Source organism: Hydra viridissima, unplaced genomic scaffold, assembly GCF_058129835.1.
Source record: "Hydra viridissima isolate aposymbiotic clone 2 unplaced genomic scaffold, HvirCarnegie_v1 scaffold_11, whole genome shotgun sequence".
Classification (NCBI taxonomy): Eukaryota; Metazoa; Cnidaria; class Hydrozoa; order Anthoathecata; family Hydridae; genus Hydra; species Hydra viridissima.
The window spans coordinates 8,602,501-8,630,081 of NW_028324310.1; the positions used below are offsets into that span (position 1 = coordinate 8,602,501).

General features: G+C 28.7%; 4 protein-coding genes across 5 annotated transcripts in view; 1 reads left to right on the plus strand and 3 right to left on the minus strand.

Moving 5' to 3' along the window:
* LOC145191098 (uncharacterized) overlaps positions 1-10,186 on the minus strand; it is a 13,916-nt gene extending 3,730 nt beyond the window's left edge. Inside the window, exons 1-14 of the mRNA XM_090066243.1 lie at positions 9,460-10,186; positions 8,939-9,422; positions 8,328-8,743; positions 6,560-6,734; positions 6,244-6,447; positions 5,943-6,080; positions 4,999-5,256; positions 4,633-4,866; positions 4,179-4,403; positions 2,339-2,554; positions 2,058-2,234; positions 1,405-1,596; positions 821-1,045; positions 547-720 (exon numbers count right to left, since the gene is read on the minus strand). Coding sequence (XP_089922369.1) covers positions 547-720; positions 821-1,045; positions 1,405-1,596; positions 2,058-2,234; positions 2,339-2,554; positions 4,179-4,403; positions 4,633-4,866; positions 4,999-5,256; positions 5,943-6,080; positions 6,244-6,447; positions 6,560-6,734; positions 8,328-8,743; positions 8,939-9,017 — 2,713 coding nt within the window. The 5' untranslated portion in view covers positions 9,018-9,422; positions 9,460-10,186. The remainder of the gene's footprint in view (positions 1-546; positions 721-820; positions 1,046-1,404; positions 1,597-2,057; positions 2,235-2,338; positions 2,555-4,178; positions 4,404-4,632; positions 4,867-4,998; positions 5,257-5,942; positions 6,081-6,243; positions 6,448-6,559; positions 6,735-8,327; positions 8,744-8,938; positions 9,423-9,459) is intronic.
* A 1,369-nt stretch (positions 10,187-11,555) lies between these two features.
* Positions 11,556-15,158, plus strand: LOC149882029 (zinc finger MYM-type protein 1-like). The gene is made up of 2 exons (XM_090067559.1): positions 11,556-11,722; positions 11,871-15,158. The coding sequence occupies exon 2, from the start codon at positions 11,879-11,881 to the stop codon at positions 14,873-14,875; it is 2,997 nt and encodes a 998-aa protein (XP_089923685.1). The 5' UTR covers positions 11,556-11,722; positions 11,871-11,878; the 3' UTR covers positions 14,876-15,158.
* Positions 15,159-17,094: 1,936 nt separating this feature from the next.
* LOC145191731 (uncharacterized) lies at positions 17,095-21,672 on the minus strand. 2 transcript variants are annotated; one of them, XM_090067472.1, is made up of 6 exons: positions 21,154-21,672; positions 19,447-19,537; positions 18,980-19,216; positions 18,824-18,897; positions 18,225-18,405; positions 17,095-18,137 (listed from the first exon to the last, which is right to left on the minus strand). In XM_090067472.1, the coding sequence occupies exons 1-6, from the start codon at positions 21,528-21,530 to the stop codon at positions 17,265-17,267; spliced, it is 1,833 nt and encodes a 610-aa protein (XP_089923598.1). In that variant the 5' UTR covers positions 21,531-21,672; the 3' UTR covers positions 17,095-17,264. The 2 variants fall into 2 exon arrangements, with proteins under 2 accessions (XP_089923598.1, XP_089923599.1); XM_090067473.1 differs by having other exon boundaries at positions 21,149-21,659.
* A 4,377-nt stretch (positions 21,673-26,049) lies between these two features.
* LOC145191540 (uncharacterized) lies at positions 26,050-27,265 on the minus strand. The gene is made up of 2 exons (XM_080068654.2): positions 26,760-27,265; positions 26,050-26,660 (listed from the first exon to the last, which is right to left on the minus strand). The coding sequence occupies exons 1-2, from the start codon at positions 27,031-27,033 to the stop codon at positions 26,173-26,175; spliced, it is 762 nt and encodes a 253-aa protein (XP_079924780.2). The 5' UTR covers positions 27,034-27,265; the 3' UTR covers positions 26,050-26,172.
* Positions 27,266-27,581: the final 316 nt, after the last annotated feature.

A 27,581-nucleotide genomic window follows, 5' to 3' on the forward strand; every position in this document is an offset into this window, starting at 1 on the left:
GATGATATTATATGATTTATTTATTTAATCTTAAAATAATCACTCATAATGTTTTTTTTTTTTTAACTGAAATTAAATAACAAGGATCTTATGTTTAAAAGTTAAAAAATGTTAATATGTGAATAAAGTAAATATTATGTAAGAAAAACAATCAAATTTCAATTTTAGTAAATAAAGAACTTTAAAAAGATGAAGTCAAAAGTTTTAAAATAACATAATTTAAGAAATTTGTAGTTAAAACTTTTTTGTAGAACTAGTAGTAGCTAAGTAAAGAGTTTTGCACCCATGAAGTGAAAGTATTATTTCACTTCCTGCAACTTGATTGTTGGCAATTAAACAAAAGACAAATTAACATGAGTGTTATTTTTCATTAAAATGAAGTAGCTGGATAAGGTGCAACACACTTTATTAATTGCTTTTGATGAACAGATGATAGTAGCTTTTTATGTAATTAATGTTTTTAATTTTGATTTCCTCTGATTTAAAAAAGTTAATCATTAAGTCAACTGAATTGTTGCAATATACATTTAGAAATGAATTGCTTACCATTACATATAACTTGACATTCTTCCAAACTCCTAAAATTGTTTTTGTTACCCCCACATCCACCGTAATTAAAACGAATACATGATCCTTTCTGCCAATCATAGTAAAAGCGAACAAATAATGCAAAGCAGTCGCCTGAATTGTGAGGCAGCAAGCAATCAGGGTTTGATGCATCTAAAAATTATGGTTCATTACTGTTATTTTATGTTCTTCTACCTTTTAGTAATCAGTGATAAAAAAAAATAAATTAAAAAGCCAGAATAAAAACTTATACATGGACATTTTGGTTCTCCTTGGCCTGGACTAACTCTAGTTCCTTCTATTTCGGTTCCTTCATACTTGTGAACACACCAAGAGTTCCCAGTAGAGCCATGTACCTGAACCTCTTTATAATGACCATTTTTATCACATTGTGGAATAAAAGCACCAGGCAAAAATCTTTTACTAACTATTTCTTTGAGACAATTTGCAGGAAATGTGTCTTCGTCAACTGATGTCACTATATACATGAATAAACAAAAAAAAATTTTAAAGTTTCAAACTAAAAGAAAAGTTATTTACACTTATTTTGATTGTGTTTTAATTTTTAAAAAAATATTCATAAATACACATTTCTTATTTTACATAAAAACTAATTTATAAACAAATCTGGTCTGATTTGAGAAAATCTTATGCAAAGTTGGTAAATAGCTCATATAACCTTTCTTTAAAATGTGTATGAAACTATTAAAACAAGAACTATACTTTAGAGCAACAGTTTTTAGTTGAACCATTTTTTAATATAAATTCTTAATATAAATAGTAAGTTTCAAAACCCCATGATAAACAAACAGGGAATACTGTATATTATGTAATCACCTTGATCACAAGTTGGTACTTTTCCTTGCAGCATAGTTCCCTTTATTAAGGTTCCTTTTTCAATATCAACGCACCAATAGTTCTCCTCGTACTTTTGTACTTGTTTATATAGGCCATCGTTAGTGCATTCAGGAGTAAAAAGATATTTCTTCAACTTAGCAGTTTCTCGCTCAACCAAACATTTTGTTAAGCCTTAAAAAAACATGAATATTTTCAAAACTTAAAGCAAATTTGCTATTAAATTTGATCATAAATTTTCAGTTAAAACAATTTTTTGAAATTAATTGAAAAACTGTTTCAGCTGAAAACATTATTTGAAACTATATATACATAAACATATATATATATACATATATATATACATAAACATATATATATATATATATATATATATATATATATATATATATATATATATATATATATATATATATATATATATATATATATATATAAATATATATATATGTTTGTGTATGTATATATATATATATAATATGTGTGTGTATATATATAAATATAAATATATTTATATTTATATTTATATTTATATATATATATATATATACACACACATATTGAGCTACAACTTGAAGAATGTTAGATATAAAAAATATAATATGAAGTAATGTAAATATGAAGCTAAAATTTACTTCCACATGTTTTTTCACATTCAAACAGAGTTTGAAAGTTGTTTTCATTTCCATTGCATCCACCATAAATAAATGGTTCACATTTTAAAGTATATGTATTGAAAAAAAAAGCTGAAACAGCTCCCCTGCATGGTCCCACTTCCTTTTGTGCCAAACACTTAACTTGAACTGTGTTACCTAAAAAGATAAGTTTCTTCAAAACAATCCTGTATATTTTCATAAATAGTTCCTCCTAACCCTCTCATTTACCTATAAGGCTTAATAAATATTTTGCATTTTACCTGGACATGTTGGTTTCCCTTCACTACGCATTCTTACAGTTTCTGGAATCTTTTCACCTGTGTATTTGTTAACACACCATATCTCAGGCAGAGTTGCATCATCATGCAGTTCTTCATACAACCCATCTTTTTGACATTGGGGAACAAAAAGATAGACTGATTTCTGAAAGATCAAGGTAGCTTGAGCAATCTGCTCCTTTTCACATTTTGTCAGCTCTATAGAAAAGTATTTTTATTGAATCCTGAGATTAAAAACTTCACAAAAGTTAAAAAATAAAAATTCTTAACATAAAAACAAAAGTTGTGATTTAATTTCTTTTTTCATACTCTAGTTGCCATTTTAAAAAAGTTCTGGAAAACTTTAAAATCAGTTAGGATTTCCCTCATTAAAAAAAGTAAAAAAATTAATGATTTCTTTGACAAAAAAACCATATGAACTATGCTCACTTTATCACATTTGAAAGAATTACAAATTTTTCCCTATATTTTTCACAAAGTTACAAATTACATTATAAAATTTCTTAACATAAGAATTGTTGTTGTTTTATTCATATTTACAGAAAGAATTTAGTATTCTTTAGTATTTCTAGGATTTTTTTATACATAGAAAAAGGTAATAATATTTTATGATAAGTTTCATATATATTGATTAAATTGTGAATAAGGGGATTTTCTTTACGGAATACTGATATTCAAACCTCACATGAGCTGTAAATGAAAAAAATAATTTGCCAAATAAAAACTCAGATGTATTAAGTTTTTTTAAGCTTGTCTTTCCCTGAGTTCATTTCTGAATGAATTATGGAACAATGGTAAAAATTAATTAGATTTTAATGGGAACATGGGGAGGAAATGAACTCAGTTCATTTCTGAGTATGTTTAGAGTTTAAAAGGTAAAAAAGGCCTCTTATGGTTCAGTAAAACAACAACCTGATTTTTTTCTCTATTGCGTGCCAAAAATACCACTAGGAACTTATTTTATATTTTTAACCCAATCTAATAAATTATATATATATATATATATATATATATATATATATATATATATATATATATATATATATATATATATATATATATATATATATATATATATATATATATATAATTTATAAAAGTTAATATCTTTTATCAAAAATGATAAAAACCTCAGCTAATCATTTCATTAGTTCTGATGAAGCTTCAAAACCAAAAGGGCAGTTTATCACATTGTAAACGTCATGAAGATTCATGTAAAGTTTATGGTCATTCAGCTTTCTCCATATAAAGTGAATTACCTGAGTAGAATAGCTTTTGTTTCATATAAATTTCAAATAAAAGAACTCAATTTATCACTAAATTTTTTTTTTCCTAGGGTGCATCATTATTGAACATGGAGTCTTTGATCAGCTTCAATCAATTCTTTTCTGCATTTAAATTTAGTGAATAACTATTTCTTCATAATCATAAGGAGGTAAATAAATATCAGTCATCAATATAAAGAAATCAAAATTTAGTTATTTAATACTACATTAAAGGTTTTTTAATGCTCATTAAAGACTTTCTATAATAACCATTATAAAACCCATTGACTGTAATATTTGAAAATTTTGTTGGGTCTCCCCCATCTTGATAGCATTTTAGCTATCAATCTTTACTATTTTAGGCACACCAGAGACCATTCAGTAAAAAACTTTAAAAATTACTTTAAAACTTCTTTATAAAGTTTTAACTTTAGCAACCCGAATTAAACATTTCCTTTTACAATGGTTTAAAAAATTATTTTTAATCTACATATTTGTAAACTAGAGTTTAAACTAAATTAAATAAAATTAATTGAATTTAATGTCAATAAACAAACCTGGACATTTTGCAAGGCCTTTAATTATAGGTGTTATAGTGCTTTTAATTACTTCACCATTGAATCTATTTACACACCACGATTTACTTCTCAATGCATCGTATTGAATTTGATCAAACTGCCCATCATTAGGATCACAGGTATAAACTGGATTATCTGGAATTCGCTTCTGGATTTCTAATGATTGCATCCTTTTATTTTTACAAATTGAATATCCTTCTCTCTCTAAATTACAAGAAACTCAATAGAATTTCTAATTATCTTCTTTAATTTTCTAATAACTTTTTTTAATTGACTAGAAATTTCTTTGTTTAGAAATTATTAATTTGGTAGAGTTTTGAATAAAATAAAAGTTTGAAGAATATTTCTAAAGAACTTACAACTAATTTACAATTGTCAACTTTTAAAAGTTAAATTGGAGAAGGGGATGTGTAATAAAATCAGTAATGAAAACCTGTGCAGGAAGGACGCTTGTCAACACCATCAGTGATAGTTCCCTCAATTAGAATTCCAGTTTCTTTATTAACACACCATTTGAAGCGACCACCTTTTCCAACTTGCATGGGTTCATACAAACCATCAACTGGACTACATTCAGGAATATTTAAATCAGCAATTTTCTCAGCAAGTTTTAACTTGGATGCTTTGTCTTTTAAACAAGTAGTAAGGTTTGAGGATTGTGTAGGTTCTAGAAATTAAAAAAATATCATACTTTAAAGTAGAAAAAATCAAAAAAGAAATTGTATGATGATTTAATATACAGAAGTATGATAACCAATATATATTTTCAGTTTATTATTATCTAATTTTTTTTGCTTGCCTATAACTTCACAATTTGGGATTTCAGATGAATTTCCTTCATCTTTTGTTGTTCCTTCAATAATATCTCCTGTGTCTGGATTTACACACCAATAGTAACCAGTACCCTCATGGTGCTGGATTTTTTTGTATCGTCCATCACTATTACACTCAGGAACAAAGACTGGAACTGTAGTTGGTATTTTACTTTCGACTAACCATGAAGCATGCAAATTTTCAAGCTGGCATTTTGATTGAATTGTAACAGTTGAACTTGGCCCTTTTTAAAGTAAAAATATTAATCATAATAAAAAGACTTAAATCAAAAATTATTAATAAAACAAATACCATACAACATGGTCCGAAAAACTTTTTCTTGTTGAAAAATTTTGTTGTCGTAGAAATTAAAAAATGGGCATTTTTATTATCACTACTTTGGCCACAAAAGTGAAGTTTATGGAAAATAATCATTTTCCATAGTTTTGAGACATAAACAGTTAGGAAATAAATAGTGGAAACTAAAAAGTAAAGATGTGTAATGGTGTAACTCTACCCCTTCTCTTTCTACACCCCTCTACCTCTTCAACCCTACTCCCAAAAGAGAGAAAATGAATAAATTTTCCAACAAACTATTTAACAAATTAATAATTAACAAAAATTTTATATAAACTTACATATATAAACTTGCTTATATAAACTTACTTACATAAACTTGCTTATATTAACTTATTGTAAAAAACAAAATGTAAAGAATTTATTAGAATAACATGCAGTTCATGAAAATAGTAGAAATATTATTTGAAAATTTCAAACCACCTTCAAAATAATTTTAGATACACCCCTGCTTACTAAAATATAATAAATACTTGTTTTAGTTTAAGTCAAACCTTTTAAATATTCATCTGAAATCCTTGTGAATGTTAGCTGATGTAAAACAGAAGATATATAATATAGAAAATCTTTTACCTAATGGATATGCATATGGAGTAGTGGCAACTCCACAACTGGCTCCATTTGCAGCTGTTGTAGTACATGGAGGTGGAGTTGTTGTTCCACAACCTAAATTGCTTGGAGCTGGTGTTGTACAGTCATTTGGATTGAAGTCTAATGAGCAAATTTTACTTATAAATACACTAAATCAGCAAATTTTATTTTAACAATAATTTAAAAAGTAATTTTTTTGAACAAAATTTTTAAATTGTACATATTACAGATTTAATATACTTTAGAAAAACTTATGCAATTAACTTTTGACACAACAATTTACTTTTGGGTGTTGTTGAAGTTGTTTCAGTAATTGTGGTTGTAGAAGCAGTAGTTGTGGTTGTAGAAGCAGTAGTTGTAATATGGCTGCAATCTACTCCTTGACCAGTTGGCGCTGTAGTAGTAGTAGAACATGGTGTTTTTGTTGTTTTTGAGCAACCAGGTTTTCTTGGTGCAGGAGTTGTACAATCATTTTCATCATCAATATCTAAAACATATTATAGTGTAAAGTATTTTAAACACCTAAATATACTCTATAGATATACTAAATTGTATTATTATATACATAAAAAATATTAGAGTTAACAGAGTTGACTTACTAAAGCAAACAGCATCATTCAAGAAGAACTTTCCAAACTCAACAGGTTCTCCGGACAATTTGAATATGTGCAGTTTACTGCTGGCTATTTCATGGAGAGTGCTATCATGAGAGTCATTATTTACCTGAACAATATAGCCTTCAACTGATTCAAGACGGTGATTTTTTATAAGACTCTGTAAGACAAAAAGTAATATATGTACAATAAATCATTTCTAACACATTTAAATAGAAACTTAATGAGTATATGTAAACTTAAACACAATTAGGGTAAGAATATTTATCAGTATTCCTATGCTTGTAGTTCTTTTTTATTTTAAAAAAGAAATTTTAAAAATTTTAAATGTACATAATTCCCAAAGTCACTGAAGTATTTGAGATAAGAGAAGTTAAGTAACTTTTTTTAAACTTAAAATTTGAAAGTAAACTGATACTGTCACTTGTTAAGGCATAATAATTTTAGAAAAAAACTTTTCTACAGTAAAAAGATTCCTAAGTTAGTTTAAATTATTAAATTATATATTCTTAAGGATTGCAAAAAAACAGTAAAATTCTAATCCACTTTATAGAAATATAATCCATTTTATAGAAACATACGTGTATTATATCTTTTTTATGTAATATCAATTTCGTCTTTATTTACACCGACTTTATTTTAGTCTTAGTTACCCTTTTTTTTTTCTTTTTCTTTTTTTTTTTTAAAAAAAAAGATTTCTTCTACATAAAAATTTTTTTAAAAAATTGTCAAGAACCTGCAACAGTATTTGATCTTGAATTTGATAATTTTAAGGCAATATTTGTTGCACTTAAATAAATCTGCATTATTGTGAGAGTCTAAAAAAACTTTCTTTTCTCAATAGAAAATAGAAACTTAGAAAAAATAGAAGATAGAAACTTCGATATAGCCCTGCGATAAAAAAAAATTTTTTGAAAGTATGTTTCTTTTAACACAAGAGTTTCAGCAGTTCTTATAAAGTTATGTTGTTTATGTACAGTTAAAGAAAAACTGCTTTTACTTTAAGTAAGCTTTAGAGAGAAATCAGAAAGACTGTTTACATTTACAAAAGGCGCGAAATCCGGTCTCGCGGGAAAACATTTCTCTTAAATACACCAAGAAATGACAGCGAGTGATCTTTTATCGCCCCGGAATTAAAAAAATTGGATATTGATTAAATAAAAACCATTTTTTAAACAATAATCTTCTAGGAATATAAGTAGTTTTAAAAAATTATTTAATTCAAAAGATTTTTAAATCAGTTACTACAATATGATAATTTATATATACAATTATATGACGATTTATGCATAATAATTTCAAGGTAAATTTGGTATAGCTTCAAAATATGCAAATATATTTAAAAATACACACGCACGCACTCACGCACACATGTATCATTTTAAATTTCTAAACAAGTTCTGTATAACTTTGAAACATCGCTCTATGCAATTACAAGAACAAGCGTCCGTTAAAAAGAACAAGCGTTCTTAATATGCATGATAAAAGAATTAATATTTCTACTACTGCGCATATGCTCTCATTTATTTCAGGTTTATTAAATTGCACAACATAGTAACGTTCAGAAGAAATCATTTTTTAATCCTCTAAGATTTCTTTAAGAAGCAATAAACCTTCAGTTTGATATTGAAATAAGATAAATAAACCTTGCTGGTTATTGATTATTGAGCATTTAAAATGATCTCTTTTGCTTTAAGCAATGAGATATATAAATTAAAAGCAAAGCAATATCTAAATTAAATGTAATACTTACTTTAAGCAACTGTTCATCTTTGTTAGTCATCTTCCCATCAGTGAAAAGAACCATTATTTTCCTAACATTCTCTCTGTGAGGTGTTGCCGAACCAAATAGTTCGACAGTTCTTTGCAGAGCTAAATCAAGCCATGTTTCCCCATTTTGTGGTCTTGCACGCAAATTTTCTAAAGTGTTGTATACTTCTTCTTCTGTATTGTGAGCATCAAGAGTTTTGTAAACGTTCGCCACAGCACTAAAGTCAATAACCCCGATCCTTGTGTGCTGTTCGCTGATGTTGAAATTAGAAACGAAATATTGCGCGTGGTCGATTATATCATTCCATTCCTTTTGTACGCTTCCAGATGAATCGATAACAACAACAATATCAAGAGAATTGGGGCACAAAGCGGCTGTTACAAAATTTGACGAACTTGCTAAATAAGTTATGTGTATACCTTTCTACATAAAGTTGATTATAAAAAGATTGATAACTATAAATTAACAGGTTCCAGTTTAATTCCTTGCGAATGCAAGTTTTTTTTTTTTTTCCTTTATTATTTTTTACTATTCTACATTGATTGAATGCAAAAAACTAAACAAGAAGACAAATCAAACAGAAAACTTCTTACCGGTTATAGGGGCTAATGGTAAGTTAAAAGCTTTCGCAATAAAAACAACAAATATGAACAATGTTGTTAATAATTCCATATTTCTTTTACACGCTCAGCTCATTTGTTTGAAAGTTTTTGATAACTCCACCCGATAGAAGAAGAATATGCAACCATTATTCTCAATGCCATTATCACTGGGCCAGCGTTCCGAAATATATACTCTAATGATTCAAACAATGGACTTGTGCGCGAAACGCAATCAAATACATTAATAATGCACGCATGGTTGCGCATTATTTTTTTTTATACCTAGAGCTGCGTTCAAGCCGAACTGCAAAGGCGATAGAGTGAAAAAAATATGCCTAATGCCTTGAGGAATATTAAAAAGCAAATTTTTTTTTTTAGGTAAAGCATACTTGAAGAAACAACCCAAACTAAACTTTACTTTTTGAAATGGGGCAAAAAACTATTTGATAAGCTGTTATTTTTCTTTTGTAAGCCACTGTAACTGTAGCTGTTACTTTTCTTTTGTAAGCCACTGTATTTTTTTAACTGCGCGTTAAAAAAATTCTTTACTTCAAATGATAACGAAGTTTACATTTTAATTAAAATTGTTGTTCGTACAGATCACCTTTCAAAATATACCTTTCTCACCCACGCCTATCGCATTTTATATTAGCAAATCGCCAGTTGTAAATTTGCACGTGAACAAAGTAAAGTATGCTCAAGGGCCATTTTTTGGTGGAAGGAAACGAAGAAGAAAAAATAATATTCGCTTTTAGTTAGGGAGTTTGAAAATATGCAAAGTTTACAAATACAATCAACTGTATCAACAATTGATAACTTACCATGCTGGATTGAGTTTAAATACTTCAAAATTTTTCATTTAGCATTAAAATGAATACAACTAAGGCGATTTAGAAAGGAAAATAACAGTTTTTAAATCTCTTTTTTTATCTTGAGTTTTGGCTTGCAAGAATAAACTAAACAATTTTTTTCCAGATTATCTCGAGTTTAAGTATCCAGAACCCTTTTTTGATCTTATGACTGTAATTGCAAAACCACTAAATGTCTTGTAGTTGGTAAACTGCACTTATAAAATTCTTTACATGCTAAAATCTGTTGAAACAGATTAGGTAAAATCATGGAGGAATAAGAGATGGACCTGCAACTTATTGTTTTACATCAAAGAGGCCGCAGAAACCAGCGAGCCATGCTAGTTTCCAACTAACTTTAAATTTTCACCCGTCAACAAAAAAATCTATTAAAATGGCTGCCCACAGCTTTAAAAAAGAAACTCTGATCACGTGGTATTAGTTTAAAACTTTTATGCATTTGTTTAATAAGACTATTCAGGATAAAGCAGCTACTTCACGCGTTGACAAATTACAAAACAAATTACACCAAAGTAAAGGAAATTAGTTGTCGGCACGAATAGATTTTGATGGGTTGTTTTATAATTCATTTGATAAAGCAAAAGCTTTTAAAAAGTTATTCACATTTATAATTATCTTACAAAATGCGGCCAGATATTTCATGTTTTCGTTTTTCATATTTTATATATTCTTTCATTTGTCATAAAAGGCACATAATAACCCATTTGTTTTTGTCAAATAAAATTTAGTTTATATATAGTTAGTAAATCATGTTATGTTAAAGTTAAATACTTAGTTATTCTTGCAGTTTGCCATAAATTGGCTTTGCTAAATTCTTTATGACAGTGACAAATTATTTTTTTCTTTAATGTATTTACATTCATTTTATGTATAAGTTATTTATTCTTAACTGTTTATATTTCTGTTGTTAAACATAAAAATGGAAAATTCTATAATATTCATAAACTGAAAATATACAGCAATGTAATAGATGGAGTAGTTCTCTAGACATGAAACCATTGTGTTCCAGGTAGTTACAAAAATAGTTGATATTTGTTATTTATGAAGTGATTTGAGCGCCATTTTTTTAATAACATATTGCTGTAAGTTACAATTTACATCTCCAGAGTATCTTTGTCAAGGTTGATTTTCAGAGTTTTTCAAGTTTTTGGAGAAAGGTTTGCGACATATACACCTGGAATTTTGTAATAAAACTAATCTACTTAGTCCTCCTATATTATTAAGTACTTGTTTTAAACTTCAATGAAAAGCGGTTCAGATCTGGATTTTTAAATTTCTATTTAAAGTGAATTATAGATTATAAAACATGTGAAAACCAATTTATAAAAAAAAAAATGGTGTCATGTTTTTTAAAGGTGTGTTATGTGCAGAAGGATTTTTCTGTTTTCCTTTATATATTACCTCCAATGATTTTTTGAGGTAATAATACGTAATTTATTTCGTTCTACAATCATAAAAACGCAGATATTTACAGGGACAACAATAAGATTGAAACCAGGGGCGTCGCCTTAGAGGGGGTAGTCTCCCCCTCCCAGAATCTAAAAAAGAGAGAAGTTGGGAATTTCCTTGCCGCGAGTTGGGACAGTTGGGAAATCGGTGATAAAATCAAAAAATATTTTCTAGTTAAATAAAATTAAAATGTTTGCAAAAATCCATCAAAGATCTAATTCTTTTTTGACTTGGACAAATAAACTTTACGTTTATTAAACGACTTATGGCTGTTTTCCACTAGACGAAATAAATTGTGGAGTCATAAAGAAAAGCCCTTTTGATTTCCGCGTTGTTTTTTTTTTCGCGCTACTTTTTTTTTGTTATCAACAATAAAAATGCCACCTGAAAGTTTATGCTGTTTGTTTGACTAAAAGCAGTTATTCTTTTTTTTTTTTCATACTTTCTACTTTGAAACGTAAATATTTATTTCCATGAATTGATTTCAACATTTGTCTTATTTAATGTTTATAAAAGTTATCACACTTATTAAGAGTGATAACTTTTATAAACATTAAATCAGTTAAAAATTACGGTAAATTATAGTATCTGCGTTTGTTTTCCAGCACTAACTATGAAAAGCAAAAGATATAAATTACAATGTTGCGTATGCAAAGCAGTATTTAATAACGACTATAAAACCAGTCATGAAAGATCCGTTCATGGTGGTAGAAAGGTTCATATACAAACAGTGGGAGCCCCAGAGAATCCTTTTCTAGCCTCCTTAGCTTCAAAAAAACGAAAAATGGTACCTCAGAATGCTGGTGATGATGTCGAAGTGGATGATGAAATACAAAGTAGTGAACATACAAAGTTAGACTTGATAATAATTGAAACATCGACTTCAACATGTAGTATATCCATAGAAGAAGAATCAACATCTTCTGATAAAAAATTTGAAGAGGATGCAAGTTCAAAAATTCAAGATAATGATGCAAAAGGGGAAAACTCGGGTTATGTTGTAGTCCAGGAACAAGCAGAGAAACTTACAGAACTAAATTCTAAATCAGATCATTTAAACCAGTTTCCTGACCGAGATGAAAAGGATGATATGAATATTATTAACTTGGATACTTCTGAAGTAAGCAGTGAAACAACAAGTTGGACTTTGCTCATGGGGAATTTGGGTGTTTTAATAGATAATCTTAAAGATTGTAATGACATTTATAAAAAATATTGTAAAGAAGAATTAGTAAATGAAAAATTCGCTGCGATTGAAATTGTAAATGCAACAAGTTCTGTGGTGGAAATGTCAAAAAATGTTTTGAAAATGGGAAATGCTTTTGTAAGAAAACTCGATATCAAAGCTCAAAGTATTATAATTGACAAATCAGATTCATCAGCATTGATAAGCCATGACCCAGGATTACGTCCACATACAATTACGGATAATCAAAAATCGTATTTAATCCAGTTAGGACCAGACCAACCAAAACTTGCTAGTTTCCCAAGTGACAGTAAAAATAGATTTCATCCCCAGTGGTACAAAGAGTTTGAACATTTAGAATACAGTACCCAGAAGGATGCCACATTTTGTTTTGTCTGCCGGCTTTTCCCTAAGGTATTTGGAAAGAAAGGAAAAACTGAAGATGCTTGGATAAATGTTGGGGTAAGATCTTGGTCCAAGATGAAAAGTTATGGGAAAGACAAACTTGGAAAGCTTCAGGCACACTTTACCTCTCAAGCACATAAAGTTGCATTAAGTGAATATTGTCACTTTCTTATGAAAAAAGGTCATATAGATCATCTTATTGATAAATCCAATAGACTTGCTCTTATAGAAGAGCAAAAAATAGAGGTACAGAATAGAAAAACTGTTGAAATTCTTATTGATACATGGAAGACTTTAGGAAGCCAAGGGCTAGCGTTTAGGGAATCGGACAGTGCTAATCAAGGTAACTTTGTTGCAGTAGTGAATCTTATCTCTCGCCACAATCCCACACTAAAAGCCTGGATTGAAGATAGAGCCCTTCGTCCATATAGAGTTACATACACAAGTCCATCGTCTCAAAATGAAATGATTAGTTTAATTGCAACTGAATTAAAGGGAAAGATCATAGAAGAAATTAATAGCTCCAATTTTTTTTCTGTGATGGCCGACACTACTCCCGATATGTCACATAAGGACATAATGAGTATAGTTGTGAGAACAGCCAGTGAAAATGGTGAGATTCGGGAAAGGCTTTTGAAATCCATTGAATGCACTGATAAGACTGGAAAAGGGATGGCTGAGCTAATTTTATCTTCTTTACATAAAGAAGGCATTGACACATCAAAGATGGCTTTTCAGTCATATGATTACGCGAGTTCAATGTCTGGACAATTTAAAGGAGTACAAAAGTATATAACAGAAGAAGTTGGCCATAATGTACCCTACATACCTTGTCAAGACCACAGAACAAACACTGCTCTTGAATATGCATGCAATGTTAATACTTTAATACGAGAATTGTTTAATATCCTCGATCAGTTGCATGTTTTCTTCACATCAAGCACAAAAAGATTTAGTCATTTAAAAGAAAAACTGGAAGACATTGACAGTGCAGTACAGCTTGTAAACCTGTCTAGAACAAGATGGACCGCACGAGCAAAATCTGTTAAGGCTTTAAATCAGTGTTTAGAGAAGGTTATTGATCTTCTTCAGAGCATCTCAAATAATAAGATTTTTGATACTAACACAAGAACTAAGGCAATGGGACTTCTGAAAAAAGTAACAACTTTTGATTTCATTATTACTCTTTTCTTCATGAAGAATATCATTGAGAAGATAAAAATATTAACAGAAATCTTAGAAAGTCTAAACTTCAATGTTATTGACAGTATAAATGTAATTGAAAGTACTGCCAAGAACATACAAAATATCAGTAACGATACAGATGCTATGAATAATTTGATTGAAAGTGCAGTAATATTTTCTAGGAAATTACACATTGATGCAGAAAATGATTACGAAAGACACCATAGATTAATAGCAATGGAGATGAAAGCTTTTTACCGGAAAGAATTCAAAGAGGTCATAGACTCTCTAGCCATGGGTTTAACAGAAAACTCGGCAGCATTAAAAGAAATATTTGCCCCTATCACCAAAATTTTTAGTTTTCCTTTAAATAAGGATAGTTTGAGTATTGAAAACTTAACAAAAGCAAACAAACTTTTTCCTCCTGGATACAAGGATCATATTCCAGACGTTCATGTGCTGAAAAGCCAGATGGAAATTTTGATAGATATCTGTTTAGAAGAAGGTCATGAAGATTTTAAGTCATCAAGAACACCAGCTAAGACGCTGCAAGACATTTTGTACCATGTTGTGAAATTAAAGGATATACTGAAACAAGCCCATAAACTATGCATTTTTGTAATCACAGCTGCTTATGGTGTAGCATCAAATGAGTGTTCATTCAGTCAACTCAAGATTGTAAAATCACATCTGAGAACAACAATGAGTGACAAGAGATTGGATAGTCTCATGCTACTAAAGTGCGAAAAAGAACTTTGTAAAGGAGTTAACCCCGAACATCTTGTTAAACGATGGGTTCAATTGAAGAAACGTCATATTAAAATCAAACAGTAGACAAAAAATGATAGTGATGATAAAATATTGTGCGTATAAGTTTTGAAATAAAATAATATTTTCCATATTCCTTTGTACTAATTCATTTCCGTAAAATTTTAAACTGCTATATATGCTGCCAAAATGGTTTGTAAAGTTTATTGGATTTGTAAATTGTAACATTTTTTTGGACTGATACAGTTTCACTATGAATGGGTAAAACCTTTAGACGTTTTTTGAATTGAATATTTTGTATAAATGTAAAGGAAGCTATGTTTTGTTAAAAGAAGTCAATAAATACTGATAATTGGCAATTCATGAGAGTGAGTGCAATGTAGTATAACAATCAGTAGATTTTGTAAATAGAACAGAAATTGATTTTTTGAATTCTTAAATTATAAAAAACAGTTGTGAAAACTATGTTAAGCAGTTGGGAAAAATAAGGTCTCTCCCCCCCCCCCCCCCTGGAATTTTCCACGGAACGCCCATGATTGAAACAGTTAGGCAATTAATGTTTTTTATTATTTCTATATTGTGTAATTGAAAATATATCTTGTTCAACTCTCAATTTTTTTTTTCTTTTAAAAGTTATTAAAATGCTAATAAGTAATTATGTTTTCGGTATAAAATATCAACTGCTTTTGACGGAGGTTGTTCTGCTAACAAACCAATTTTTATTTAATTCAATAAAAGAAAATTTGGGGCAATACTAGGTACAAACAAAACAATTTTATTACCTAATTGTCACAAGCTATATTTTGTACAAAATAATAAATTTTGATGAATGCTTTTAAAGTAATTTGTCATAATTCATACAATGTTCATATAATTTCATGGTATAGGTTATGCAGTTTTTTTTAGCACTAAATCTTGTTTGAGTCAACTAGTTTTAGTTAGACTAAAAAGTTAGTCGACTAAATTTAGTTAGACTAAAAAGTTAGTCAGCTAATTTTAGTTAGACTAAAAAGTTAGTCGACTAAATTTAGTTAGACTATAACTAACCTTAACTCCCACCCCTATTTAAAACAAAAGATTTGTAACAATACGCAAAGAGCATGCAGAAAGATTAATTATTTGTCTGCATCAATTTTTTCGTATTTAATCTACACATGTAATTCCTAATGTTTTTGGAGTTTTATAGGAATTTGATAGATTTCACTTGGGACATGAGAAATGAGAAAAGCTTTGATGAAAATGAAACAAAAGAGGATATTTATTATATTTTTAAGAAAACAAAAACATTGATTTTCCAAATAGCTTTCAAGATCAACCACCATTCGACTTTTTTCTTAGATTGGTGGCGCAAAGCAAGTAGCATTATCATAGCTTACATTTTTGCTTACAAAATTTGCTTTCTATATAAAGTGGATTCAGTTTTTTATTTTTTTCTTAGAGTTGATTTTGTTCTTCAAATGTCATTTCACCGCAGAGAGACTACTAATAGAGCAAAGCGCATCCTAAATATTTCCATTAAAATCCTGTACATCTCCATTTAAATTTACTAAAACTTTATTTCAAAACTCAATGAAAACATATAGATTAAATTTTACTGTTTGGATATATATTGTGATTGGACAATTCGTCCAGTTTGTAAAAGCAAGAGCCAAATTTGACGAAAAGTAAAGATCGGGATTTCTAAAGCGATTTTTGGAATTATTAAAAAAGAATATACTAAAAGTGGAGGGGATGCAAAATACTTTTGAATAATGTTACTTTTCGATTTGACAAAGAGAAAAGTTTTTATCTAATATTGTCTCCAGCAAACAAAAGCATGTAAAGTTGAAGGTTCAATATAACGACAACGCCTTATCACCAGAAAATTTTCGAAAAAATCAGAGATTTGAATAAACAGAATTTCAAGTGGGCTAGTATAAGCGATAGGTTCAGACAGACATTTGACACAAAATATGTTTTTGCATTTGTTGCATATTTAAAAAAGGAATTAAAGTAATAACTTTTTATCATTAAGCGACGATTAACAGCGAATAAAAGATCAAGAGGTTTGAACCATATGAAGAGGTTTGAACCATATGAAGAGGTTTGAACCATATGAAGAGGTTTGAACCAAATTAATACGGAACCACCTACTCCACCATCTAGAAAACCTGTTTCAAACGCAGTAAGAAAAATGTTCACAATTTATTTGGTTTTAACATCTTTAACCTAGAAGTTTCATTTTTTATGAATAAAAATGAATTGTCCATGGTCTGAGTAAAGTAACGAAAAAAATAATAAAATTGTAACGTATAAAACGAAACATTTTAGTTTTAATCTCAAACTTTATAGCAAACTTTATAATGGCAATCCATTTTTTTTTTAAAAAAAATTTTTTTTAGATCTGTCGTCGAATTAAAGTACAAAATTAAATAAAAATATTTTACAGAAAAAAGGTTTTCAATTATTATGACAGCTAGATATTACTGCTGACTGAATTTTTTGAGATTTTGTTGAAAAAGCTCTCAAGACAAGCTTTTGATTCTAAAAATTGCGTTTCAGATGATTTGCTTTTTAATGCGCGAAGTATTTGATTAACTAGCGCACAGCACCTATCTGTAAGAAAACGTTCAACATACTCACGGCCTTCTAAATTTATCTTATCTTCCTTGGGTGAAACAAGTTTTTTATGATCTAACTGCTGTTTAATAAAGTTATTTAGCACAGATACATGACTGTCCCAACTATCTCCACATTGCAAAACAAACGATTTTAACTCTTCATAACAAATCTCATCCACTTCTCTAAGCTCCTCAGCAAGCGTAGTGTTAAACTTATATTTTAAAGATAATCGCAATGCTTCGAAACCTAATTGCCTAATCATAACATAAGTATTGTTTATAGCTTGCATATTGGCGTAGTTTTGGTATTCTATTAGAGCTTTTTTCGGTAAAGACTTTTCTAAACTGTCCCTCAAACTCTTGAACAAGTTTATTCCTTGATTATATTGTTTGCACTTTAGAGATGTAGCATTTCGCATGATTTCTAGCTCAGTTTTTGAAGACATAACATGCTGCTTAAGGCTAAGCACAACAACAGAGTACTGTGTAAACATATCTGATAAATCACTGTCGATTTTGGCAATAAATTGAACATCATTTATATTTGTTGAACTTTCTTCCAATTGAATATTATCATAAGTAAAACTATCAACAAGCTCTTGGAAACGAGGTAAACCATCCTCTATTTTCTTTTCAATAACCTTCAGCTTGTCTAATATTTTACTAAGACTTACAAGATTATCAGAACAAAATTTTTTCCCGTTTTTGTCACAATGATATTGCTGTACCTGGAAAAGAAAAAGAATTCATCAAATTTAACAGAACGTTCACATACTGAAAAGCGTTAGTTAAAAACATAAGACTAAAAAAATTACCTGATAGTTTTCCATGTCTTCTTCACACAGCGTGCATATTTCTAAATAAAGACAGACAGGTGGCTCTTTATCTGGACAACCAACAACTCCAATTATTCTTGCAGTCGCACATTGCTGTTCGTCATAATATAAAAGTAGAGATGCCTTACAGCACTGACGACAATAAACAGAACCGCAAAGCCTAAATATTGAAGTTTAGATACTTGAATTAAATTGAGTAAAAAAAACTTGATTTTCATTAATAAAATAAAAAAGAAATCCTTACATTTCAAAGACATTAATTTACTAAAAACTTATTAAAGTATTATCATTATTATTATTATCATTATCATTATTATTATTATTGTCATTATTGTCATTGTTGTTATTGTTGTTATTGTTAATATTGTTATTATTTTTATTATTGTTATTGTTATTATTGTTATTGTTTTGTTATTGTTGTTATTGTTGTTATTGCTGTTATTGTTAATATTGTTATTATTTTTATTATTGTTATTGTTATTATTATTGTTATTATTGTTATTGCTATTGCTAAATTATAATTATCATTAATTATATAATATAAAAGTGTAAGGAATAAAACAAATAGAAAAATCAACCTGCAATGGTGTTTGTAGTTAAAGAAAGAAAATGTTGAGCTACATTGTGAGCACCATTCCACTTCTGAACTCTCCTTAGCAGAAAATTAGAACACAAATTTAAACAGTCCACTTTCAAAAAGTAACTCAATCCATATTTAAAAAAATTATCCTTACAAGCCATTTAGAGGATTTTTGCCATTCAGGAATTTTCATAATAGAAATTGTATCATTCATTGCTGCCTTTAATCTAGAGTTTGGATCAACATTTGCTTCAAAACCTTGCAAGAGTCGGGTTATTTCTTGTGAAATAATTAATCGCTTTTTATTACGAAAACTTTGAAAATCATCAGTAAGAGAATGAATTTCCCCAAGTGGTTGGCTACTTGGAAGATCAGCACAATTGAAACACACCTTAAAATAAGTTACTTACAGGTGTTTTGTATACATAGCTAAAGTTTTCTTAAAAAAACTTGCACAGTCAAAGCACGGATGAGAAAAAATATATAATTACTTTTAAATAAATTTAAATGGTGAGCATGGAGTAACTAATCAACAAATTTTGTACTTTAATAGCTGTATACACTTAGTTCTTTGCTACTACAAAAGATGTTTATATCAAATTTAATTATAGTTACATTTACCCTATAGAAGTTCCCTTGGGGATCAGGAATGCACTCCGGAGATAAACGCTTCATGTAGTGACAGCAATTTTCACAAAACACTCTACCACATCTAAATACAAAAAGTTGTAGAGATAAAAATGAACATACTTCACTCCAAAACATTATTTGCAATTTTTTTTTACAGGTAAAGACCCTTTCTAACATCAATTTACTTCAGTTTTACCAAAAACTCTAAGCCTTTCTTAGCATAACCATTAGTAGGATGGTCTATTACTTGTGAAAAAACAGCTTTGATTTTTTTTTTTTTTTTAATTTACTAAACATTTTTCAATAACTAATGGAGCACTTAATTTGTGTTATGGAAATCATTTAACTACAAATCATCTTGCTGTAAAATCTAGCTTGATATTAATATTTTAAAAACCTTTTTTTGAAAACATGTCAATGGAGCCATAAAAATGCATGCTTAAAAGTAGCAAGCATTTTACTTATACTAATGGTGGTTTTTGTTACAATTTTTTTTGTTATACAAATGGTGGTTTTTGCTTATTTCTATTCAAAGTTCAAAGCTTTGTAAGAGATATATTATTCTATAATTAAGTTATGCAACAATAAAAGACACTTGTAAATAACTATTTATCTTTAGCCTATATCTTTAAATTGCAAATTTATTCAAAAAGTTATCTGAAGACTCTAATAATATTACAAAAAAAATTAACTATGAACATATGAAATAAAACTTTTATTATAAAAGGTTACAATGGGAAATGTGCATTTAACTTGTGTGAAAAAGGTAATTCTTTATCACAGAATTGAATGTTCTATTAATTTATGGTTTTTCAAATCAATTTAATAAATAAAACCAATATTTCAGTGAAGTTAGCATCTATGCAACATGCAATTTGAAATGAAAAAACTATTAGAAAAAAAAAATCAACTTGTGAAATATATTATGGAACTTTGCTGCATGATATCACAATTATCAGATTTTACTTTTGTTGCTTCAAGATTACAGTTGTACCAATTCTATCTTTCTGTGCATTGCAGTAAAAAAATGTAGCATTTAAAAATATTACTAAAGAAATTTTTCTTTACTTGAAGGAAATTTGAATTTATGCAACAACTTTTATTTCATTGTTTAACTGTTACTAATTATACAAAAAAAATTTTAGAATGCACCCAAAAAAATTATTTTTTTAACAGAAGATAGCAGTTTAATAAAATAAATATTATTATAAATATTTTGTAAAAATACAGAAAAAAATAAAAGTTTTGTTTTATCTAATGTATGTAACATTGAATATAAGTTCAAAAAGTATAAACTTGTAAATCACTTGAACAGTTTTTTGACATGAAGATCAATCATAACTTTTGTAAAGAAACATTAAGTGATTTATTAATTTATTATGAAGAATGATATTTGACATTGCACTACTTAGAAAATTGAAAATATCAGCAATATGTGTTTTGAAACAATTCTTTACTAATTAGATCTATTTTGAGCCTGAAAAGTTTTTTTTCTTTTACTTTGATATGTAAAACCCAGTATGAATTAAGAATTGCCATAATTCAATTTCATCAACATAAACTTATGACTATATTTATTGCCACAATAACTTAATATTTATCTATTAATACATTAATTTAGTAAAATATCATATACAATTTAATAAATATTTTGGAAAAATAGTTTTGTCAATGCAAATTTAAATTTTAGTACCTCACCTTCTGCAGTTCTGTTTTCTTGATATATTTACTGAGCCTACAGTAAATCCAAAAGCCTTATTGCACTGCATGCAATTATTTATTATAGATGCATCTAACCAATGAGACTGACGAATTTTAAATAGCGCTCTGGAAAATCGTTTATCTAGAGAATTTAATCGCATGATCCCATCCAACTCATCTTCTTTTCCTAAAACGCTATCTAAGTCAGCATGTACAGAGCTTAGTCCATCTTTAAAACTCGTACCACCTGAAAAACTCTGCGACTTGAATAAGCCAACATTTTTTGATAAACTGGTTTCAGTTGGAGAAGGAGGGCAAGTCTTAATAGATTTAAATGCTGATAAAAAATCCAATTTTAAACCACCACCAGCCATCCTTGGACTTATCTACATACATAACACAAACGAAATGAATGTGACATCAAAATAATAATTATACATCACTTAGTAAAATAACTGTTAAAATCACACGTGAATTATGTTGTGAATTTTCACCAAAATTTTTGTTTTAATGACATTGCTCAAATTATCACAACAAAAACCGCTAGCTTTTAAGGCGGTTTTCCACTAGGCGGAAAAGTCGAGCTTGGGCATTTTCCACGCGATTTTTTGGTTAGATGAGCAACATTTTTTGATAAAAAGAAATAGTTGTATTAAACTGAAGATCTTATTTACATTTGAAAATAAAAAATTTTTGTAATATTTAGATGAAATAAAAAAAATTTATAACAGATGATAGAGTTCTTTTCTTAATTTTTTTTTAAACATTTGAAGAGCTTTTGATTTCATCGGTCCACTTAATATAAAAAAGTTACAAAATACATGATTTAATTTTCGCAGACCAAAGAGTTACCATTACTCTTTTTTTTTTGGTAACAGGTAATGCTTACAGAACTCTAGAAGCAAGTTACTGATTAAGTCCGACACAGTTGGAAAAAATATATGGGTTCTTATAAATAAAAGTGGTTATGCTTCACCATTTTTGAACTTAAATGAATTTCTTCTAATCCAGTTGCTACTATTGATTGCAATCATGTAGTAATATTTGCAACTGCTAGATGTGAATGACTGGCATCTCTAAGGCAATTAAGTATTTTAGTTCGGCATTCTATTCATTAAAATAATCAAGAATCCCTTTTTACTACTAAAAATTTTAAAATTAAAATTAAAAATTTAAAAAGAGTGCTTTGCTGCGCTTTTGTTCGGAAATTAATCAAAATTAAAATGTATTAGCTCATGAAGATAATTTTCTCTGAAAGGGTCATTATAATCCTAGCCCTTCCCCTCATTATCAATATTTGCTAAAAATTCCATAACAATGATTATGACATAGGCCACATGTCTATTCCGTAATATCGAAGTACAAAAGAGGTTGTGTACTAATCATGACACGCTCAGTGGAAAAAACTTAAATTAGATTTTTTGAGTAAATATCATTATTATAGTTGAATAAAGTTTTTAACAGTTAATGACTTCGTTTTGGTTTAAAAGCAATTAATGTATTCGAAAACAACTTCCAATACACAACTATTGAAATCTAAGAAAAGTAACTTAATCACTTGAGTGCAAAAAATTAAATTCATTACATCAATAATAATTTTCATTAAAAAAATAAGTTAGCAAAAGGTTAACAATTTTGTGTTTATTTGTAAGTATAATTGATTTAAATCATAAAAACACAATTTTCATTGAAATAAAGCAAGTTATCATAATTGATCATAAATTATCATAATGAATGTGGGTTTCATAAAATTATACTTGATTTAAATCATAAAAACACAATTTTCATTGAAATAAAGCAAGTTATCATAATTGATCATAAATTATCATAATGAATGTGGGTTTCATAAAATTATACTTGATTTAAATCATAAAAACACAATTTTCATTGAAATAAAGCAAGTTATCATAATTGATCATAAATTATCATAATGAATGTGGGTTTCATAAAATTATACTTGATTTAAATCATAAAAACACAATTTTCATTGAAATAAAGCAAGTTATCATAATTGATCATAAATTATCATAATGAATGTGGGTTTCATAAAATTATACTTGATTTAAATCATAAAAACAAATATAAGTGATTGCAACTCGACAAAGAGAACATTATTCTCAAATTTCTAAAGTATCCTTCATATAGTCGACATTTGATTTTCTGGTCAATTTTAAAAAATAGTTTACTATTTTGCCTATCCAGACTACAGCAATCAGTATTACTTTAAGAATTGCAGTGGTGAAAAAGAATAGAAAGTGTATTTCGCTGTAATGACAAGGCAGGCGAAATATTTAAAAAAGTTTATCGATAGAGAGTAATTTAATGGTTTAAATGGGTGATTTAGTTAAGCAGTTTAATAGAGAAAATGTTACGGAATAAGTATTTGGGTAATACCATGTATAATTGAAAGTATACTGATAATGTTGCTATAAAAAACTTAGGCGACAATGTAAAATTTTAGCCGTCACCCCGGCCCCTCTCTGCACAGTGAATTAATTAGCTGAAAAAACGGCAAAAATTATATAACCATTAAAAATAAATATGTTATGAATTCAGTAAAAAGTTAGTATTCTTGTCAGAGTATCATTAAACATTATCTGTAGAGAAGTTGAAGCTGATATTTCTGTCAGAACTACACGCTCAGAATAACATTTCTGTCTTTCATTCTTAATTTCATGAAGTGAAAGATAATATCTTAATTCTGCATTATCCATCATAATTTCTGATAATTTGGTACAATTCAAGCCATCTTCAATCGTCATTTTTATTGGAAAACTAACCTCCATGCTTTTAACTTTGCCAGGATTTGCAGCATTTTTCATGACAAAAACAAAATCTTTCTTGGTAGGATCAGAGGCTTTTCTTATTGAAGCTAATCCCAATGCTTCAGCAGGATGTTTAGCCAACATGTTAACCTTAAACACAATAATATTTAATGTTTAAGTGAGTAAACTACTTTTAAATTGCTTTGAATTCAATTAATTTATTACAACCTTAGATCTTTTACTTTTCTCACTTAGATCTTCCAAGTCCATGTTCTTTCCACCTGGACCTGCAGCAACGTTTTTTCTGTTAGCTGTTTTTTCTTAATCCAACCAGGTTTGCTTATGTTCCAGAAGTCTTGAAAAGGTTCTTGGATGTTTCAGCAATTTAGATTTGAGTTTACTATTAAATATTGATAGAGTTTTCATTTCAGGTTCATCAAGACTTCCATGGTCTAGACCCTCCAATCTACGAAACTCAAGTAGAAGACCCTAAAATAAATTATAATGATTAATTTCTAACCTTTGAATGATAGGAACTAAATGTATTCTTTTTATGATGAATGTAAGCAATGTTATTTTGTACGCAAGTCTTATTTTTAAACATTTAATTCAGGCAGCAGACCTTCAAATCATGCAACTTTTGGCTTTTAAAATTTAAAAATTAGAATGATTTATTTGAGCATGAGTTTTTGAATGTTGGCTTTTGAGTTATGACAAATAACCTCTGTATTTAGTGTGAAAAATGTGTGAAAATGAATTAATATGAAATTTTACATTTGATTTACATTTACGTTTTGATTTACATTTACAAACTGACTTTTTTTTTCTGCTTTCATATATACCTATCAATGGGAAAATATTAAAACTACCATGGAATCCAGTAAAATCTCTTAAAACAAATTTAAAAAATTCAATACGGGGTACTCTTTTAAGATAAGGAATGACAACCTAAAAACAATATGCAGTGTCAAAAATATTATTTATAGTTACCAAATATCTTAAACATATGCCTTCAAATTAAATTTTGAACTATTTTTACCCGTATCAACCTTAAAAGTGACACTAAAGCGAGCATTTTGTGCGTGAGTTTTGCAATAAAAAATAAATTATGTCTCAGGAAAAGGTGCATAAACTGATGAATCCTTAAAAATTAACCAAAAAGCAATTAGTTCCAGTTTTCTGGTGATGCTAGTTAGATTATAATTCACTTTATTAGTTCCTAGCAATTGCTTTTATTTTGAGGTTTTTTGAATTTTGACTCATTGTGGGGCGCCATCTTTAGATCAAAAATGTGAGCTTTAGGCTCATCAATTGTGTATTAATTTGTGACTTATGATTTTGTCAAAAAATAGAATCGTTTTTTTTTTTAATTTCGTGTAATGTCCAAATAACTTCTCCTTCCTTACTTTGATGATACTAATAATAGGAAATTGAAAATTGAGACAGTCTCATGTTCGCGTAATTTCGAAAGAAATGGAAGAATGCTTTGAACGTCGTTTTCAAGGTTTCAGTCTATTGCCGTCATTATTATAAAGTCAAAATTTATAAGTTTTTGGTTATTTGCCCAAGTGTGCTGTGAGTTTTTAACGGTTTTGATAATTATATGTATTAATCCTCCTAGGCCTAAGAGTCGCAATTAAATGTGATAATTATACATGAATATCTAAAGATCATAGGGTCAGATCAAAGATTTTCTTTACTGTTTTTTGCGTAATCATAGTGCTTCACCTTACAAAGAGATTTAAAGCTCTTTTTTTCAACAATGCCAAAGAATCTACTGGAGCATAAAAAGGGTACACTTTAAGTGTCCAGTAGATTTTTACAGTCTATGGGTGTCTTTAAACTGTAAAAGGAAGGCAGAAAGACCACACTATTGAAACCATACTGCAAATAGAAATTTACAGTTTAAAGTCTAATTTAGTATTCTTTTTTTTTTTTTTATTAGGGAAGTCACAAATAAAAGATGGAATTTTTTAAGAAATTTTTCTTTTTGAACAAAATCAAGATACTTAAAACATCATGAAATTGCAGATGCAAGCACAAATAAATAAATAATTAGGAATTTATTTACATTGAAACTTTACACAAAACAACATACACTGAATGAGACCTGATTAAAAAAACTATATTGAGAGGAGCACTAGACCTTGAAATTATATTTTGAAATACTAAAAAAAAAACTTTTAAAAAAAAGCATATTAAATTATAATACAATTAAAAAGTTAAACAGAAGGAGATGCATATAGCAGCTTTATTCTTCCATCTTGATTTCAAGATTCACTGGAGCTTGAGGAGTACGAGGAGCTTCAACAGATAGCTTAGAATCTTTGGTGTAGCGAGAGCTCAGCTGAGATGGATCAACATCATCAGGTAAAGCAATATTTCTTGTAAACTGCTTCTGGTGTAAACTTGATCCATGCTCGCCCTTGTTTTCAGTTTTTGTTTCACCATGAATTATTAAATCTCTGCCCTTTACTTGAATCGAAATCTCTTCTGGTTTAAAACCCTGTACATCTAAAGTGTATTTAAAAGTGTCTTTACTTGATTCTCCACCAGAACTTGACTTTAAAGGAAGCTTTTTAGGAGCTTCAATATGCAAGACACCATCTTGACTGATGCTTGAAGTAAGGGCTGTTGGATCTACATCATCTGGAATTGTATATCTTCGATGAAACTCACTTGACTCAAAACCATTCTCATTTTCATTGCGATGTTTACCGCTAACCTCAAGAACATGACCTAAAAATTCAGAAAATTCATACGGTTTTAGGAATATTAAGTTTTAGGAGGTTTATAGCTTTATGTTGATTCTGCAGAAACATAAGAACAAAATTATACCTTCAACTTTTAGAGAAACCTCTTCTGGTTTATAATGTTTAACATCAAGATTGACATTAAAACAATCTGGTTTAGCAGCAGTATTCCCCTTTAGACGAGATAAATATGAGAGAGGCTCAAGCACATCTTTGTATAATCGATCCAACTCTCTACTATTTGATCTATCATTGAACAGAGGATAATATCTCAAAGGAGGAAATGTGATCTCCAGCATATCATTCAAAAATGGATTTCTTGGAACTAATTCATGAACAGGTATGTGCCACAATGACATTCTCTTTCGCTGGTAGGTTTAGGCTATCTATTTGTCGTAACAAATTGCTTTAGAAGACAGACTCTGATCAAGCAGACTTTCTGATTGAACTCGTATACTTCAATGATGGATAGCATTTGTATTTATATTAAAATTGCATAAAAAAGAACTTTCTGTTGTTTATAAAAAAATTTCTCGAGATTTCTAAACTTTTTCTTTAATTTCACTCTCCTTCGTCGTTCTCCTACAACTTAAAAATTTCCATAAAAATACTCAAAAACGTTTTTTTAGAATCTTCTTTATATTTCTAGAATTTTACCCTCCTTTCTTGTTCTCTTGCAGCAGTTAAAAACATATCAACCGCTGAACTGAGTAATAAAGTCATCAATTTGACCTTATGTTCTAAATTATTACAGCCAATGTTATTTGTTTCGGTAAAAATTTAATGCTCTACGAGAATTATTAGATCTTTTTAAGTAAAACAGAAATCGAATGTATTTAGTATATGTAGTGGTATAAATGTAAATATATTAGTGTAAATGTATGTATACAGTATTTCGTTTATTTCT

Excerpts from the sequence above, each read along its gene's own strand:
- LOC149882029 (XM_090067559.1), top strand. The coding sequence starts at position 11,879 with ATGAAAAGCAAAAGATATAAATTACAATGTTGCGTATGCAAAGCAGTA.
- LOC145191540 (XM_080068654.2), bottom strand. The coding sequence starts at position 27,033 with ATGTCATTGTGGCACATACCTGTTCATGAATTAGTTCCAAGAAATCCA. Across the intron at positions 26,661-26,759 it reads GGTTTCTCTAAAAGTTGAAG|GTCATGTTCTTGAGGTTAGC; the intron begins GTATAATTTTGT and ends CTGAATTTTTAG.
- LOC145191731 (XM_090067472.1), bottom strand. The coding sequence starts at position 21,530 with ATGGCTGGTGGTGGTTTAAAATTGGATTTTTTATCAGCATTTAAATCT. Across the intron at positions 19,217-19,446 it reads CCCAAGGGAACTTCTATAGG|GTGTGTTTCAATTGTGCTGA; the intron begins GTAAATGTAACT and ends ACTTATTTTAAG. Across the intron at positions 18,138-18,224 it reads AAGACATGGAAAACTATCAG|GTACAGCAATATCATTGTGA; the intron begins GTAATTTTTTTA and ends TTTCTTTTCCAG.